Here is a 16,102-nt window from a genome sequence, read left to right as displayed (position 1 = left end):
TACAAGAAAAGATAAACCTAGAAATAAGGTTATTTGTAATAAAGTTAAAAGTAGCCCCTATTGAAGATAAGATGAGGAAGACACGGTTAAGATGGTTTGGTTGTGTGATAAGAAGAACAAAAGAGGCTCCTGTGAGGAGAGTGGATGAAGAAAACAAGTATTCAGCAAACGAGGTTACAAAAGACCATAAAAAACTTGGTGGGAGACACTTAGGTTTGATATTACTGATATGATCCTTGCAAAAGATAAGGTCATATATAGAAATTGATACAAATAGGGACAGAAAAATAACCAAAAACACAACAATGATGCAGTGCTGAAACATTGAACACTTGAACAGAAAATAACACACTTAAACAACTTAAATCACACCTTTCCCAATCTAGAACAGCAAAGTAGCAGCAGCTTCTTGCTAACCTCTCGCACCTATGGCAGCAGTGGAGGGATAGTAGGTGCTGCGGGGTCGACTCAAAATCCAAGCCTTCAAATCTTCAAAACTGACGTAGAGTTTTCATTTTATTAATTTTAATACTTTCATAATGTCAATTATTTAATTATTTTAGGGCTTATTTTACTATTTTGTAGGAAGATTTAATTTATTCCTTGTTCTAGAATATTTAGGATTCCTATTTTATCTTTGACTTAGCCTTACTTTTCCTTTCTTAATTAAGATTTCTTTATCTCTTAGAATAGGGATTGTAAAAAATCTCTACAAATAGCAAGGCCTTAAGACTATTTTAGTCAGTCAATAACATAACTTTATTCCATACAATTGAGGGAGTTTTCTCTGGTTCTTGCACCTTTGTGCTTGTGTGAGGATTAGCGATTGCTTTTCCTTTATTTATCACACTATTCACTACGTCAAAAATCCTAGCTGGTTTGGGGCTGAAACTCTCTGCAGAGACTTCTGTCTTCAAAAATGCTAAAAAAATCCCTCAACTGGCTGGGCAACTCTGTATTTATACCTACCCTCAAGCTTCCAAGGGAAGCCAACCTCTATCTCTTCAAGCTTCCAAGAGAAGCCAACTCCCCTGCAAATAGCTCCCCTAAAAGTCACTATTATTCTAGGAACCCCAACAGGACACTTGATCTTACAAAAAGACACCCCAAAAGCTGAAAATTACCAAAATGCCCCTAATACCCAATTACAAGTTCGCATCAGAAATGAATGGAAAACTAGAATTCATGTAGACAACCCACATAATGGGATAAAGGCTTGGTATGTTGTAAGCTTTTAAAGAGTAATTTTTTCGTTAAATAGGCTACTACAAGATTCTTGAAAAGCTAACTGTGACAATTATGTGTAATAGCACACACCAGCTAATTGTCTTGAAAGCCATTCAGATAGTCGCAGTAATTTGGCACCTGATCAGAAGAAAAGAGGCTGCCAAAGGTCCATTCATATGATAAACCAACAGTAAACTTATGCAACATAATTAAAGTGTAAAAATAAATGACACAAACACCAAGTATTTGCTCACGTTTATACTACATAGGACTGGCACTTAAATTGCACCCAACTTTCCAAGTCCTGCATTCATACAGAGAGTTTCAAAGAAAGATAAAGTACCTTATCGCATAAGGCTTGGAGGTCATATACATCAACATCTCCACTTGAAGAAAAAATTATCTGTTCAACAGACCCATCTGGGTGAGTCTTCTCAACTAGAACAAATTCTTGAGGCAAATGTTCCTCCTCTTCTTCGATAGTGGAAGGTGATTCAATAACTTGTGCATTATTGTTTTTAACAAACCTGCAATATAAAATAAAAGAATCCCCTTTTGACCAATTCTAGTGATAAAGAAGCTTGATAGGAATACAGCTTGCACCGCAATGCATATGTCAGTAAAAAGATTTTTAACTAATATTACATGTGCTCATGCAAGGATGAATTGCCCCTGTTCATATACATATACATGGATGTAGTAGTTTGATGCATTCATAGACCTACCAACAGGAACTCAAAAATCATTATAAGATGGAATGAGATAAGGTCAAATGGTTAAGGTCTATTACTAATGAGTAATGTTTGCATATGTGAATCATGATCCCCACACTAAAGTGACTGAGTACACTTTTTTAATCTGCATAATTGCAGACAGAAAACCATATTTGTGTTAATGATCTTGTTCAACGCTAGGTGTCTGACACGTGTACTAGCTGCAAAATCTGGACCAATACATCAGATGATGGAAGAAGAAATAAAACTCAGACTTCATAGTCAAAAAGAGCTTTGCATTCTTACATGGAAGGTTGGACAGAAACCCCTATTTTATTTTCTTTTCATTTAATTCAAAGAGTAAATTGTTAATCAAGTCTGGCCTTGAATGATAATAACATAATTCACAACATGGGAAAAGCACATTGTGATTGGATGTAATCATCTTGAGAATTTTTTAAAATAAACTCTAGGAGCTTTTGAATGTAAGTCCCATATTCTAAGCTTCAGGTTTGAGGACAAGCACATAAAGCACATCCTCTTCGAGCACATGCATCCAAGTCCATGCATCTCAGATATCAAAAGATGATAAACATCACCCACAAAAAGGATTCCATTACCCATTGTTGTATAAAATCCACAAATACCATAAACTACAATACTAAACCAATATAGAAAGATGGGCAAATCCTATATGGATTAAGAATCCATGAAACTTCATGTTCAAGTTTCCCACTTTGTAGTAAACCTGCATTGTTGGTCAAAAGCTTCATCAGATAAAGTCATCCAAGTCGTGCCCTTCATCATTGCAAACAAAATCTAGATCAATTTTTTAATTTTGATTAAAGATGCTAGCATTGATTAGCATTACAAAGAATTTCAAAAAGGATCTATCATCCCAAAAGAAGCGCCATAACTTTTAATGGCAACTATGATGAAGAAAACACATAATCAGGCTTCATAACAAAGAGCAAATGAATGACAATATATCTTGGTTTCTTAAGGCTTGAAGAGCTCAAACCATGGAACATAAGAAAAACACAACAGATGCTGTTTTCCTTATTTAAGTTTTTATGAGAAGAGTAGTAAATATATGGGAAAGTGCTTCATAAGTATCTTCAATTAATATGTCTAGTATGATCAAGTGAGCAAGATCAATAACTAAAGAACTAAATACTGAAAATTTCAATATAAAGATAGCAAAAGGGGATTTGAATACTTGCATTATGGAAAACAGCCTTATTTTTTTATCATTTTTTTAACAGAAAACTATTAATTGGAAATCATGTTCAAAATGAAAAGAATTTTTATAAAAAAAGGGAAAATAAAATGCAGAAAACATATGAGAAAGGGCATCATGAGAATTTTAATTAATATGTCCAGTAAGCTAAAAAGGTTAAGATCAATAACCAAAGATCAACATACTGAAAATTTTAATACAAAGATAATGAAAGGGGATTTGAGTACTTGAAGTCAAAGAACTTATAGTGTGTTCAATTGTAGAAAACAGGCTTACTTCTTGACAATTTTTTTCATGAAAAACAGAAATTTGGATATCATGCTCAAATGAGAAAACTTTTTCATAAAAAATGAAGAATAGGTGAACTCATCTTTTTCAGTTTTCCAAATTTATATTGTGATTGCTTGAGATGTTTCCCAATGATTTCTTCACAAATACACATGAAGTTTTTCATGTGTTCCAAATGAAAAACACCAGTTTCCAGACCAACCAAAATTAATACCGTTGGTATCTATATTAATATCAATATAGATAGTAAACATGAATCTAAAAATAGACTAATAATTTGTCAAACAATATAGAAAAGAATTATCTATAATTTTTTTGCCATATGATTTATGTTACTGTCAGTAAGTCATTATACTAATCTTTTAAAAAACATTGTGCCATTAATATTAATATTCACTGTTAAAATCAATAATGATACAAATATTATCATTAATATTATAATACTCATGATGTGTTACGTCTTATTTTGATATATACTGATTTTTTTATAATACTATCAAAATCTTAATATTGTAATATTAGTAAATCATTACTGCAGTATTAGAAAGTTTATTATCAAATTATAATAATATAATACTACAAAAAAAAAAAAACAATAGTAGTATTACATAATTTCTAAAATTATATAAACAAAATAAAATTTATTATCAATCTAATTAGTGATTATTACCATAGTTGTCAAAGGTGCACCTAAGGCACACGTAGGCATAAGGGTCAGGGCTCAACTAAGGGCTCACTCTATGAGGTGCATGGCTTGGAACTAAGGTGTGCCTCAATTTGAGGCACACGACGCGTGCCCTTTGCTCCTATGTAATTTTTTTTTTTTTTTGGATGGAATTGTTAAAATCTAACTAGTAATAACCAGAAAAATTAAAAAAAATTAAGAAAACAATAAAACACCCCATCATTTAGTTAAATAGTGTTGATTATTTGTTATTTATGAGTTTATAAGTTTGCATTTACCTCTTTGTAGGCATATATTGAAAAAAATTATCTATAGGCATTTTTATACAGACTTTAAGTGTGCACCTTGCATCCAAAAGGCTCGTGCCTCAGTGCACCTTGAGCCCTTGACAACTATGATTATTGTTAATATTCAATGTTAACACAATAAAGATATGTGCTTGGCATGTGTACAAAAATTGCATAGGTAGCAATTTTTAATGTAATAATAGTATATTAATAATGTTATTATATGTAACATCCGGCATCGAGCGATAGGAAGGACCAAAACAACTTACATTGATGGGCCTATGCGAACTTCCTAGGGGGGCACCCATCCTTGTGCTTCCTTAGCTCAAGCACGCTTAATTCGGGAGTTTCTTGCCTACATTCAACCCAAAAAGTATCCAGCTAGTGTTGTTTCCTTCCTTACTTATCCTTGATATACACTACCCTTCTCTGGGCTCTTGGGGTATTACATTCTCCCCCCTTGAGCACATGACATTCTCATCATGCGACCTTACAACTGGTCTCAGATTTTCTCCCCTTTGGAAGCTGCCATCCTAGAAACCTTCCAGGAGCAGCTCCTTGTTCAGGCACTCGTGCCCCAGCGCCACTCCCTGCCCTCATCGGACCGCCTTCACCAAAGGTCGGCTCTGATACCACCTGTAACATCTCGCATCGAGTAATAGGAAGAACCGGAACAACTTACCCTGATGTGCCTACGCGAACTTCTCAGGAGTCACCCATCCTTGAGCTTCTCCAGCTCAAGCACGCTTAACCCGGGAGTTTTTTGCCTACATTCAGCCTAAAAGGTATTTAGCTGGTGTTGTTTCCTTCCTTACTTATCATCGATATATACTACAGTTCTCTAGGCTCTTGGGATATTACATTATAAGATTAAAAAATAGTTTTTCGAATTCAAGAATAAAATGCATTTTTCAAGTTCTTTATGAAAAATGAAAATTAGAGATGAAATGGAAAACTAGAACTGAAAATGATTTTATTCGACTAAACAACCCTAAATTACTAAATAAAATTATGATAGAAACCAAGACAAGAAACCAGTTGTGAAAGGTGTCAAAGTAACTAATATGGCTGACACAATCGCAGCATAGCCTATCACATTTAGACTGTAAATTCCTTATAACTTCCAATTCACATGACCTTTTTACAAGAGAATATGAAACCAGTACAATAGTTTAACACATCAAAGACAGGAATGGATGACAAAGCTAGGCTGCCATGAATGGCCAAATCAGGACCAGGCATTGCTGACCTTTACTACTCATCACTTGTGGACTACCCAAACTATGACAATATGTAAATCCAAATTAAGCTAGCAAAACAATTAAAGCCAGCTAGGAATTAGCCAAAGCCCAAGTAGTTAAGAAGAGAGTTAGTCAAGTTAAGGCTAGTCAGGATGGAAGTATTCTGATTTAGATGGTAAAAATGTTGATAATACTAACTTTTGAAAGAAGGTATTATATCCATTCACCTAACCAAAAAAAAAAAAAAGAAGAAGAAAAAGAAAGAAAGAAAGAAGGTATTATGAATGTGTTGGTACAAAACTATTACCCAGATCTTATGGATTCCCAAAAGCCAGCCTTCACTTTAGCAACCTTAAGCTTCCTGCTCCCTGTACAAAAAATGATAGAAGCAACAAGTCAAAGAGGAATATGAATTCCAAAACTTGTACAAGTTGTAAACCAGAAAACGTTTATGCCTCTAATAGCTCAAGAACTTTTCTGATGAGACTCGTACAATTATGATGAGAACATCTAAAGAAGTAACGAGATAGGTGATGTGGAACAGCCAGAAATTTGTAAAAGGTAGAAGAGGAAGAGAAGAATTATGAAGGGAAACAAGAGATGACGAAGAATCTTGAGAAAGAGAGAACCGAGAGACAGAAAAGAGAATATTCAGGGAGAGGAAAATCTGGAAATTATTTATTCAATATCATCAAAGTCATGATGTCTAATTACATGATAAGCCCATTTATATGCTTAATAGAACTCCGAAAAAACCTACAACTCTATTAAAACTACTCTCACCTAATATGCTAACCTAATACCACTTAAATTATATCACATGATCCACCAAAAATCCCAATAAAACTAAAATGCATTTAGATAAAATCAAAAATTCCTAATCACATAAAACTAGTAAAATTATTTTGCTTTGATCCCCATCAATTCTTCCCAGGAGGAGAAAAGTCATCTCTGTTTATGGACTCTCACTGCACAATCACCCAACAATAAAGTGAGTGGCTGGATGGCTTTAGAAGTTCATCTACGACCATGGCAGCCTGCATTGCTTTGAATGGCGACTGAAGCACTCTCAACAGAAAATTCTCAACTTGGTCAAGCAAGGGAAGGAGTTCATAGATTGAAAATGGTGGGTGAAGGAGCCTATTTCCAGCTTCCACAAGCACTCTTTGAACTCTCTCTGCACGTATGCCATTTTCAGTTGGCTGGATGCTGGTGAATGTTCTGTGAGGGTAACTTTTTGTGTGAATGCAATTGGTACTGTTGGATTGTTGGTGAATGCTGTGGATGGATGTTGGATTGTTGCAGAAGGTTTTCTCATTGCAAAGGCTTCCAAATAACTTGTGAGGGAATCTGTTGGATACTCTTCGTGTTCATTGAAAACTGATGCAAACTAATAAAAAGTGATACTGAAACTGTTGATCTTTGTTACTTTAGGTCTTCTAGTCGTTCTAATGGTGGAAAACCGAGGGAGTTTTGTGAACCAAGGTTGCTCTGATGCCAAAACTGAAGCAGAACAGATAGAAATTTGAGAAAGATAGAAGAAGAAGAAGAAGAAGAAGAAGAAGAAGAAGCTTGAGAGAGAGAGAGTATTCAGGGAGAGGAAAATCAGCAAATTCTTTATTCAATATCATCAAAAGTGTGATCTCTAATTACATCATAGGTCTATTTATAAGCTTGATAAAACTCTTAAAAAAATTAAAAACTCTTTTAAAACTATTCTTACCTAATATAGTAACGTGTTTTTTTGATAAAACCTAATATAGTAACCTAATACCACTTCTATCACACAACCCATTAAAAATCCTAATAAAACTAAAATACATTTAGATAAAATCAAAACTTTCAACCACCTCAAACTCCTCAAACTAGTATCTTTGTTTGTTTTGATTCCTATCAATAAGTGACCTAATAGACACGCATAACTAAGTTACTATGAGCATGAGATCATGTAAACCCTTCTCTGCACATGCGCACGCACGTGCGTGCGTGCCTTTGTGTGTGTGTGCGCGCGCGCGTGTGCGCAACCACGTGTGAGAGAGAGAGAAGACAATTGTAGGTGAGATAGTTCAACATGTTCTACTACATTTCAAGCTAATAGGAGAGAATATGTCATGAAGTTGTATCATGAAGCCATCCTTCATATCTCACATATCTACTTCAAAACCAACTTTACCACAACCATTGGCTTTTTATGAATCTTGAGCTAAATCTAATCTCTAAAATATATGGTTTTGGCTCAGTAGGAACATTAATGATATATTTGGAACTAGGAATTGTCAAAGCAAACTAAAAATGAACTGAAAATTGTAATAGCTTATGACCTTCTAATGGATAACTAATATAGAGATAATACTTGAAAAATAACTCTGCATTTTCTAATCATTTTAATTCCAAAAAATAAAGAAACTTTTAGCTGCAATCCTTCAATTTATTTTCCTATATTTTTTTCCTCCGCTTTTCCCTGCAACAAATGCAAGCTTGAAAAATAGTTACTGTTTATCCTCCAAAACTAGGGGTCCAGGATCTGATAGAAGACCTGTTTGTTTATTTCCCTAAAACCATGAATCAATTCACTTTGTCAAATATTAAAATTTACAATTAATCATTATCAATGAATAGAATAATAAACTAACCAAACAAAAAAAAAATCAACAGAATAATATCAGAAACTGGATTCCCTTGAAGAACTTGAAATGTTTAAAGATCCAGGGGGCAAGTTGGTGTAAACAGGTCCCCTCTGAATTTAATATTTAGTAGATATAGCTCAATACAAGAAGGATAGGATCAAATTAACAGCAAAAACACATACCAACCAATTACCTCGTATAGATCCATAGTTTAAACTGTGAGGAAACCGCAAGTGCTTAGACACGTGACAGCGGCAAGCGATGGAAGCAACAATCCGGCTGCAACACAAGCAAGCATAAAAGAATTAGACGTTCCTCCAAAAATCACTTAAACCGTAACAACTAATGGAATCATAAATAAATGAAATGCGGAATCATAAATAAATGAAATGCCCAGAAGTTCCGCCAAATGCGTTCAAACAATTTTCGAGAATCACTACCCTTTTCCAATAGCAATGAATCGATAAACCTAAAGCAATCAAACACGCCTAAAGGTTTCACAAAACAGCAATCAAACTTTAATTCAACTAAAGCTCCGCGCGAAACGCATTCTAACAATTGAATGCCTAAAACTTCCACGAAATGCAATCAAATTATTTCAAAAACCTCCTCTCTTGCTCATAACAAGGAATTTCGAAAGCGGAAGACGATTGGCGCAGAGGGATCGCTTTTCATCGATCTCTGATACTGGAGAATAAAGCGCGAGTGTCGGAGGAGGCACTTACGGAGAGGAAGTTGAGAAAGCGCCATAGATTTGCATTTTTCCGGCAGCGTTGTGTCTGGCGCCGTGCTACGGAGCTGCTGCTTCCAGCGAGCGGAGAGTAGTTGCGTTGCGTTTGGCTCTCTGAGTTGCGGAGCTGCTGCTTCCACTGAGTAATAAATACAACGCGATGTGTACTCAAAGCGGATATTGTCCTCCTCTCACGCATACGATATTCCCCCACAGGAGTGGTTCGGACAGGACCGAACTATCAGACTCTTAACGAATCGGGTCGGTTTAAGAGACTGAGTCGGGCACAGCTTTATTTAAATTTAGAGAGAAGGTTTTTTTTTTTTTTTTTAACATCCCATCACGAACGTGCTCACCTATTGATCCCAGAATATGATAAATGAGTTAAATTAGAGAAATTGGTGGCTCTTGATTTTGATTCTAGAACAATACTCTAATCATGACGGAACAGACTTCAAACGGAATCGTCTGAACTACCAAATTATGCTTCTAAGGACTAAAGGGAAGTCTCTCGCCTTGATCTCGGGTTAAATTGGCCTTTTTATTTTTAAAAAAAGTAAAATAAATTAGAATACCCTATTTTTCAAGTATGTTAATATTAGAATTTTTAGAATTTTCTTTTATACTCTCTTTAACATAATAATTTAAACAGAATAAAATTAAGATAATGAACTAAAGTTTAGTTTATAAAGTAATCTGGATCAAAGTTCAATTGAAGCATATTAAACTTGGAGGACATTTACAAAGGTACAATGTGATGCAAATTCCTTTGTCTTTGCTAGAACTTAATTCACTTATTTGAATATGTCATATTAGTGTTAAAACCATTTAGTAAAGGTCCATAATCAAATTCATCCATGAATGGGGTAATATGTGACTCCCATTTTCATTGTGGTTTATTAACTCTAATGGTAGTTTACTCTAGTGCTAAGTCATCATTTTATAACTTTATATGCTCGAGTCAAGATGAAAACACCGAAGATAAAATGACAACCAACCCTTAATCACCAATGCTATTAAACTCGAAATACATGACCTTGGCACAAACAAATGACTGCTCATATACTTTGGTTACAATCATACAAACACAAAATGAAACTACATTAGATGTAACATCATATCATATAAGGAGTATGAAGAACATAATGAGTTTTAGGGGCTGATCTCTCACCTTGATTTACGTTAAGTCAGTTGCTTTAAAATGGGTGATACATAGGAGTTTGAATGGGTGAGACAGTAGGTAATTTTAAATGGTTCGGTGTCTCCACACATACGTAGTTCACTCTCTCAAGGTTTAATCACCCTTGGGGTTCCACTAAATTAATTTCACTAAAGTTTTCACACTACTTCACTTTGAAAACTAGATATATACCTAGATTACAACGAGTTCTAACATAACCACTACACTATGGTTTTCACCCTAACTTAACTTAGAAACTAGATTTACTTAGATTTTAACGGTTCTAAGAAATCTATATAATCCACAGTTGTACTTTAAAAATTTATAAATAATTATCCACACTTGAATATAAATAAATAATTAATTAACCATAGAATATACAAGACAATAATAGTTAAATAAATAAATAAATTGATAACCTCAGATTTGATGAAAAATTTCTGAGTAGACTCGGAAATATTTTTTCTTCTTTTACCTTGTGGCTCTTCGATTAATATGCAATAACATTTCGAGAGTTTCGAATTACTTGGATGTTAGCTTGAGAGCATTTGGATCTTTTGAATGCTTTGGATATACAATATGTACAACGAATGAACTCAAAAAATGAGTTTGGGGGTATTTATAAGCATTTTTGGACACCATTTCAACAATCAAAAAACTTATCGTTGAGCCAAAAGTCGACTTTTCAAAGTGGGAAAGTCGACTCTCATTCGAATGAGAGCAATGGTCGAAAATTTGACCGTTGGCACTAAAAGTTGACTTTTGAAAATTCAAGAGTCAACTTTCAAAAATCAAAATGTTGATTTTCAAAAATCAAAGAGTTGACTTTCACTATAGCGACACTGTAGCAATAGTCAGGAGTCGACTATTGGCACGCTAAGAGTCGACTTTCGGTTCAGAATTTGAAAAAATATTTTTATATAATTTTTATGTATTTTAAAATTACTTTAAAATAATTTTAATGAAAAATAATATTTTTGGTAGTACATATACTATGAAAAAATATTTTATAAATAAATCAAAAATAATTCGATACTACAATTTATATATTTTAAAAAAATACTCTTTTGTTAATCATCAAAACACTATAATTTGTATATTGAAAATATCTTTTTTTTTGTTAATTATCAAAACTTAATTAATATGAGTAAGTTGGCTCAACAACTCTCAATTAAGCCCTCACTCAACAAAAATGAGTTACTGCTAACTTAATGTTTGAATTACACTATCACTCTAAATCATTATTGAAAGAAAAACTACATAGATGAGAATTAAATGTGAAAAATCTAACTATAAACTTACAAGTGCTACTTAGGGTATATCAAATCAAACATTATTAAAAATTTAATGAAATTACTTGAAATTCAAAACATACTATATTTACATTGTAAGATGATGAAATTGAAATTGTTTTGTATTAAATAAATATCAGCCTATTAGGAAAATGTTGGAAAAATTAGTCTTAGGCAAGTGGAGAAGCAAAATAGAAAAATCCATACTAAAACAATTGAAAGTGAAAAACCTAACTTGAACAGTTAAAAATTGAAACTATAAGGATGAGGAAGGTGGGTGGGTAGTGGGTCACCTATCAGGGGGAAGAGTGGGTTGGTTGTGATTTGCTAGTTACTTATCGAAGCAAAGAGGAAGAGGAATGGTGGATCGGTCGTGGGTTATCAGTTTGAGCAAAGAGTAAAGGGAATGGTGTAAGGGCCCACTTTCGAATATTCCCGCTAGCATAGAATATTTGAAAGGAGGTCATCACAGTGATGATATAGAACAAACCATATTAAAATAAATAACTCAATTCATTACTAGTAGCGAAAACTAAATTAAGATTCAGTTACATTTCCAGTATCTCATGAGTCTAAACTCAAAGGGCATACAAAATGAATAAGAGGCTCTAGTGTAACTTAACAAAATAAAAATCTTTTCATCACAAGCCTCACCATAATACTACTAAGGATTTTTAAGCTATGACGTGTCTTCATACACCACTATCTCTGCGCCTTAGTCCCACTAGACTCGCCCCCAATAATGGTATTTTCCTTTACTTGGAATGGCAAAGAAGATTAAGTGAGCCACAAGGCTCAACAAGTTTGAGAAACAATAAACAATGAATAGGATCCAAGAACATGGTGACACCAAAAAGAGTAATTAAGTACTCAATAGTTATGTACAAGATTCATAGTTTATGACTTTATCAATTTCAATTTAAATGTATCATGCCACCATGTACCACTATGTAAATGTGCATATAAATTCAATGTCAGTATCAAATCTCGCAGGCTCGCAAACCATTAATTAACACATGCAAAAGTGTATCGTGTAAATAGAATCTCACAAATAAATATGGAGTCAACCTGCCGGGTTATGACTACCTCGTCCCATGCCAGGTGCTCTAGGGTACGCTTTTCCTCCATGCAAAATAGTAAGTGTGCAAGATATATATATATATATATATAACATGTACATGTATACATCATGTATGCATTTTCCAATCACATGTATTTAAATTCTTGTTTCCTCAATATTCGTACTTTCAACACCATTTACCCATACCGGGTATTTTACCATCATTAGATAAATTTAATATATCTTACTTCATAGCATTTACCATTTCAAGATGTAAATTATAACACAAAAATAATTTTGATAAATGCTTTTTAAGGTTAAATCTTGATTTACCATTTGAGGAATATTATAGACTCAATATGTTATTTATCCCATCATATAATCCTTTAAATTCATTCAATAATTATGTTAAATTAACTTTGATGTGTATTTTTGAAAAAATTAAATAGAGGCCATTCGAATGGTGTAAAAGCATATATGAGCATGATTCAGATCATTCTAGAGGCAATTCAAAAAGGCTTGCAAGGATATATATATATGTGAGGTTCATCCGAATGGGTTAAGAGGCAATTCAAATCGGTTGTATATTTATATATACAAAGGGGTATTCAAATAGTTTAAGGGAACATTCAAATGGGGTGTTTCGAATAAGCTGGAGACAACCATTCGAATGGCAGCTCAAGCCATTCGAATGGCCTAGGCTTCCATTCAAATGAAGCCCTATAGACAAGGGCTCACCATTCAAATGGCGCTTATTTATTTACATATATATATATAGGTGTAATATCTCAAAATTTTGGAGACGATAATTATTAAATTTCGGTATTTGAGGTCCGTATTGAGCATTTGAGGATTTAAGGTAATCAAATAATAATAAAAATAATGCTAATAATAATAAAAATGTGTAAATTAAATTAAATTCACTTAACATAAATTAATAAACTAATATATAAATCAATAAACTAAACTAATATATAAATATATATATATGTATGTATGTATGTATAGCTGCGTGGCCCCCAAGTATGCTACATGGGGCCATTTTTGTTCAAAACATAGAAGAAACAGAGGAGAGAGAGAGATCAGTGGGCCGAGAGATTGGGAGAGGGAGAGGGCTCGGCTAAGTGAGGGAGGAAGAAAGAGATCGAGAGGGAGAGATCGAGATTGAGATTGAGAGAGAGAGACAGAGAGACAGAGTAGTGTGAGAGAGAGAGAGGAAGAGAGGCTGGCCGAGTGAAGCTCGGCCATAGCAGCCGAGCAAGGCGGCAGCGGTGGTCGCGTGAGGTGCGGGTGGCCGCAATGGAGTTGGCTGTGGCGGTGGCGGCCAGTCGCGCCAGCGAGGGCAGAGCAGCGGCAAATGGCGAGGGCGGCGCGATGCGATCCGAGGCGGCCGGCAATGGCGGCGTTGGAAGTAGCAGTGTTGGCTGGTGGAGCTCAGCCACGGCTGGTGGCCGCTGGTGCGTGCGCAGGTGGGAGCTAAGCGCAGGGAAGAAGAAGAAGAAGAAAAGAGAAGAGGGAGTACAGGCGCGGGCGTTGTAGGGAGGGAGAAGAAGAGAGGAAGAAGAAGAAAGAAAAAGAAAGAAAAAAAAAATAGAAAAGAAAGGAAAGAAAAGAAAAAGAAGGAAAATAAGGGGAAAATAAAGGAATTTTGGGATTTTTCGGCAGGGAAAGTGATCAGATACGTGGGTAAAAATTAGTAGAAGAGTGATATGTTTAAATTATAAATTTTACGCGATTAGAATTAATTAATTTAAGTCTCGGTTGTGTTATCTGCTAGGAAATATTTTAATTCGCGTCGGGAGCACAACAGAGGCTGAAAGTAGCTGGTTTCAGACAAGCTCCTAACCCTCTCCTCATATTCTTCATTTCCTGCGAGAGTCTTCGTTATTTTCCATATTTTAAACTCTCCCTCACCGTGACTCGGTTCCACGCATTAATAATAATAATCTGCGTGGTAACCACTTTATGACCTTTATTTTATTAATGGGTTTATTGTTAATGGAAAGAGCTAAGCAATGACGTCTTTGTGTTTTTCATTTCAACTGTCACGGAGCTTCGTATAGCTCCGCTTCCCTTGGGAATGATGCCGAACCCACTGGGGCTAGGTTCTTAGAACATGATATGGCATTATGGAAATATGTTAAAAGTCTATTATGTATGTTGAGATGGTTTTTTACGAATGAGAATGGTATTGTGATGTTATGTGGTTATGTACATGAAAATTTATGGAGAAATGATAGGTAATGTTAAGTTTAAAAGATATAAAGTTAATAGTGTCAGTAAGTGTGTCTAAGGGTATGGGTACAAAACCACTGACTGTCGACCGTTGGTCGTGGTAGTTGATGGCTGGATGTATGGGCGCCAGTAATCAGTTATTACGATAAGCGCTAGACAGCCAGAAGAGCTGGTACTCTAGATTCCCGCCTTGGTTTGTGCATATCATGATGTGTGTGCTAAGGGGGACTGGGTTGCATTCACGTGGGAACATGCTTTATATGTGATGGGATGCGTGAGCATTTGCATGACTCGGTTGGTCTAAGAGCCAATTTGGGTATCCTAGGTAAACATATGCATTTAGAGCATGTCGCATGTGTGTATTCCTTTGTGGGCGTAGCAGGGCCTGATGCTTGGTTTATGGGGGCCTTGTCATCACGTTTATGCTACAGAAGCCATTGCATTTCTTATGTGTTGTATTGCATGGTTCTAATGTTACTGTTATTCTAGGCGGGAGTACTGTGTGCCAGGTGTCGGGAGTACCGACTTTGTGAGCTTCGGCTCGGCTTAGATATTAGCTCAGGGTTGGCCCGAAGGAAGACCAAGATCATAGAAGTATATGATTATGTGATGTATGACATGAAGAACACATGAGAGTATGATGGGTATCAAGAAAAACATGTAATGAGAATCAGGAAAAAGGTAAATATTGAATGTCAGGAAAAGCTGACCATGTCAGGAAAAGGCGGGTCTTTATGGATAATGAAATGGTAGCCTATATGTAACGACCCGCTCCCACTTACGGGCGTCACTGGTAAATAATCGACCGGATTACTCACCCAACAAACCACAACTGAAGGGTTGGACTATGTTTCAACAGGAAACGCCCTAGGTGGGAACTAGGCCTCGTCCTTCCCTTCGCTCCACTAAGGAATCGGTCCCAACTCAAACAAGAAAAATCCAGCGGACCAAGACCCGAAACCCGAGTGAGCTTCATCTCTCTTCAGCTCGCCCCATAGCAAGCCAGAGGTGACCCAGGCACAAAGCTAGCATAATAAACATTTCGCTGACTATTGGGGATTTATGAGAACATACCTCGCTGATCTTTACTCGATCCCAAACTTGGATTTACCAACTAAGCCATATACCACGAACAATCTCACAATCATTTATCACACTACGATGATTTCAACAATTAAATACACCAAGTGCTCAATATTGTTTACATTCAATTACATGAACACATATAAAAAAAATTACAGGAGATTACACAACAACACATCTCAGGCAACAATCTAATTGCCCTAACAGCCTCCCG

At 35.3% G+C, this 16,102-nt stretch overlaps 1 protein-coding gene across 3 annotated transcripts in view; it reads right to left on the bottom strand.

The window, feature by feature from the left end:
- LOC127788711 (histone acetyltransferase TAP1) overlaps nt 1–9,218 on the bottom strand; it is a 32,197-nt gene extending 22,979 nt beyond the window's left edge. For 2 of the 3 annotated variants that reach the window (XM_052317299.1, XM_052317301.1), the window contains exons 1-4: nt 9,034–9,218; nt 8,502–8,587; nt 5,989–6,049; nt 1,571–1,754 (exon numbers count right to left, since the gene is read on the bottom strand). In XM_052317299.1, coding sequence (XP_052173259.1) covers nt 1,571–1,754; nt 5,989–6,049; nt 8,502–8,587; nt 9,034–9,068 — 366 coding nt within the window. In that variant the 5' untranslated portion in view covers nt 9,069–9,218. The remainder of the gene's footprint in view (nt 1–1,570; nt 1,755–5,988; nt 6,050–8,501; nt 8,588–9,033) is intronic. The other variant, XM_052317300.1, reaches the window with a different exon arrangement.
- Nucleotides 9,219–16,102: the final 6,884 nt, after the last annotated feature.

Source organism: Diospyros lotus, chromosome 13 (assembly GCF_014633365.1).
Source record: "Diospyros lotus cultivar Yz01 chromosome 13, ASM1463336v1, whole genome shotgun sequence".
In the NCBI taxonomy this organism is placed as follows: Eukaryota; Viridiplantae; Streptophyta; class Magnoliopsida; order Ericales; family Ebenaceae; genus Diospyros; species Diospyros lotus.
This window is presented reverse-complemented; position numbering and strand designations above follow the sequence as displayed.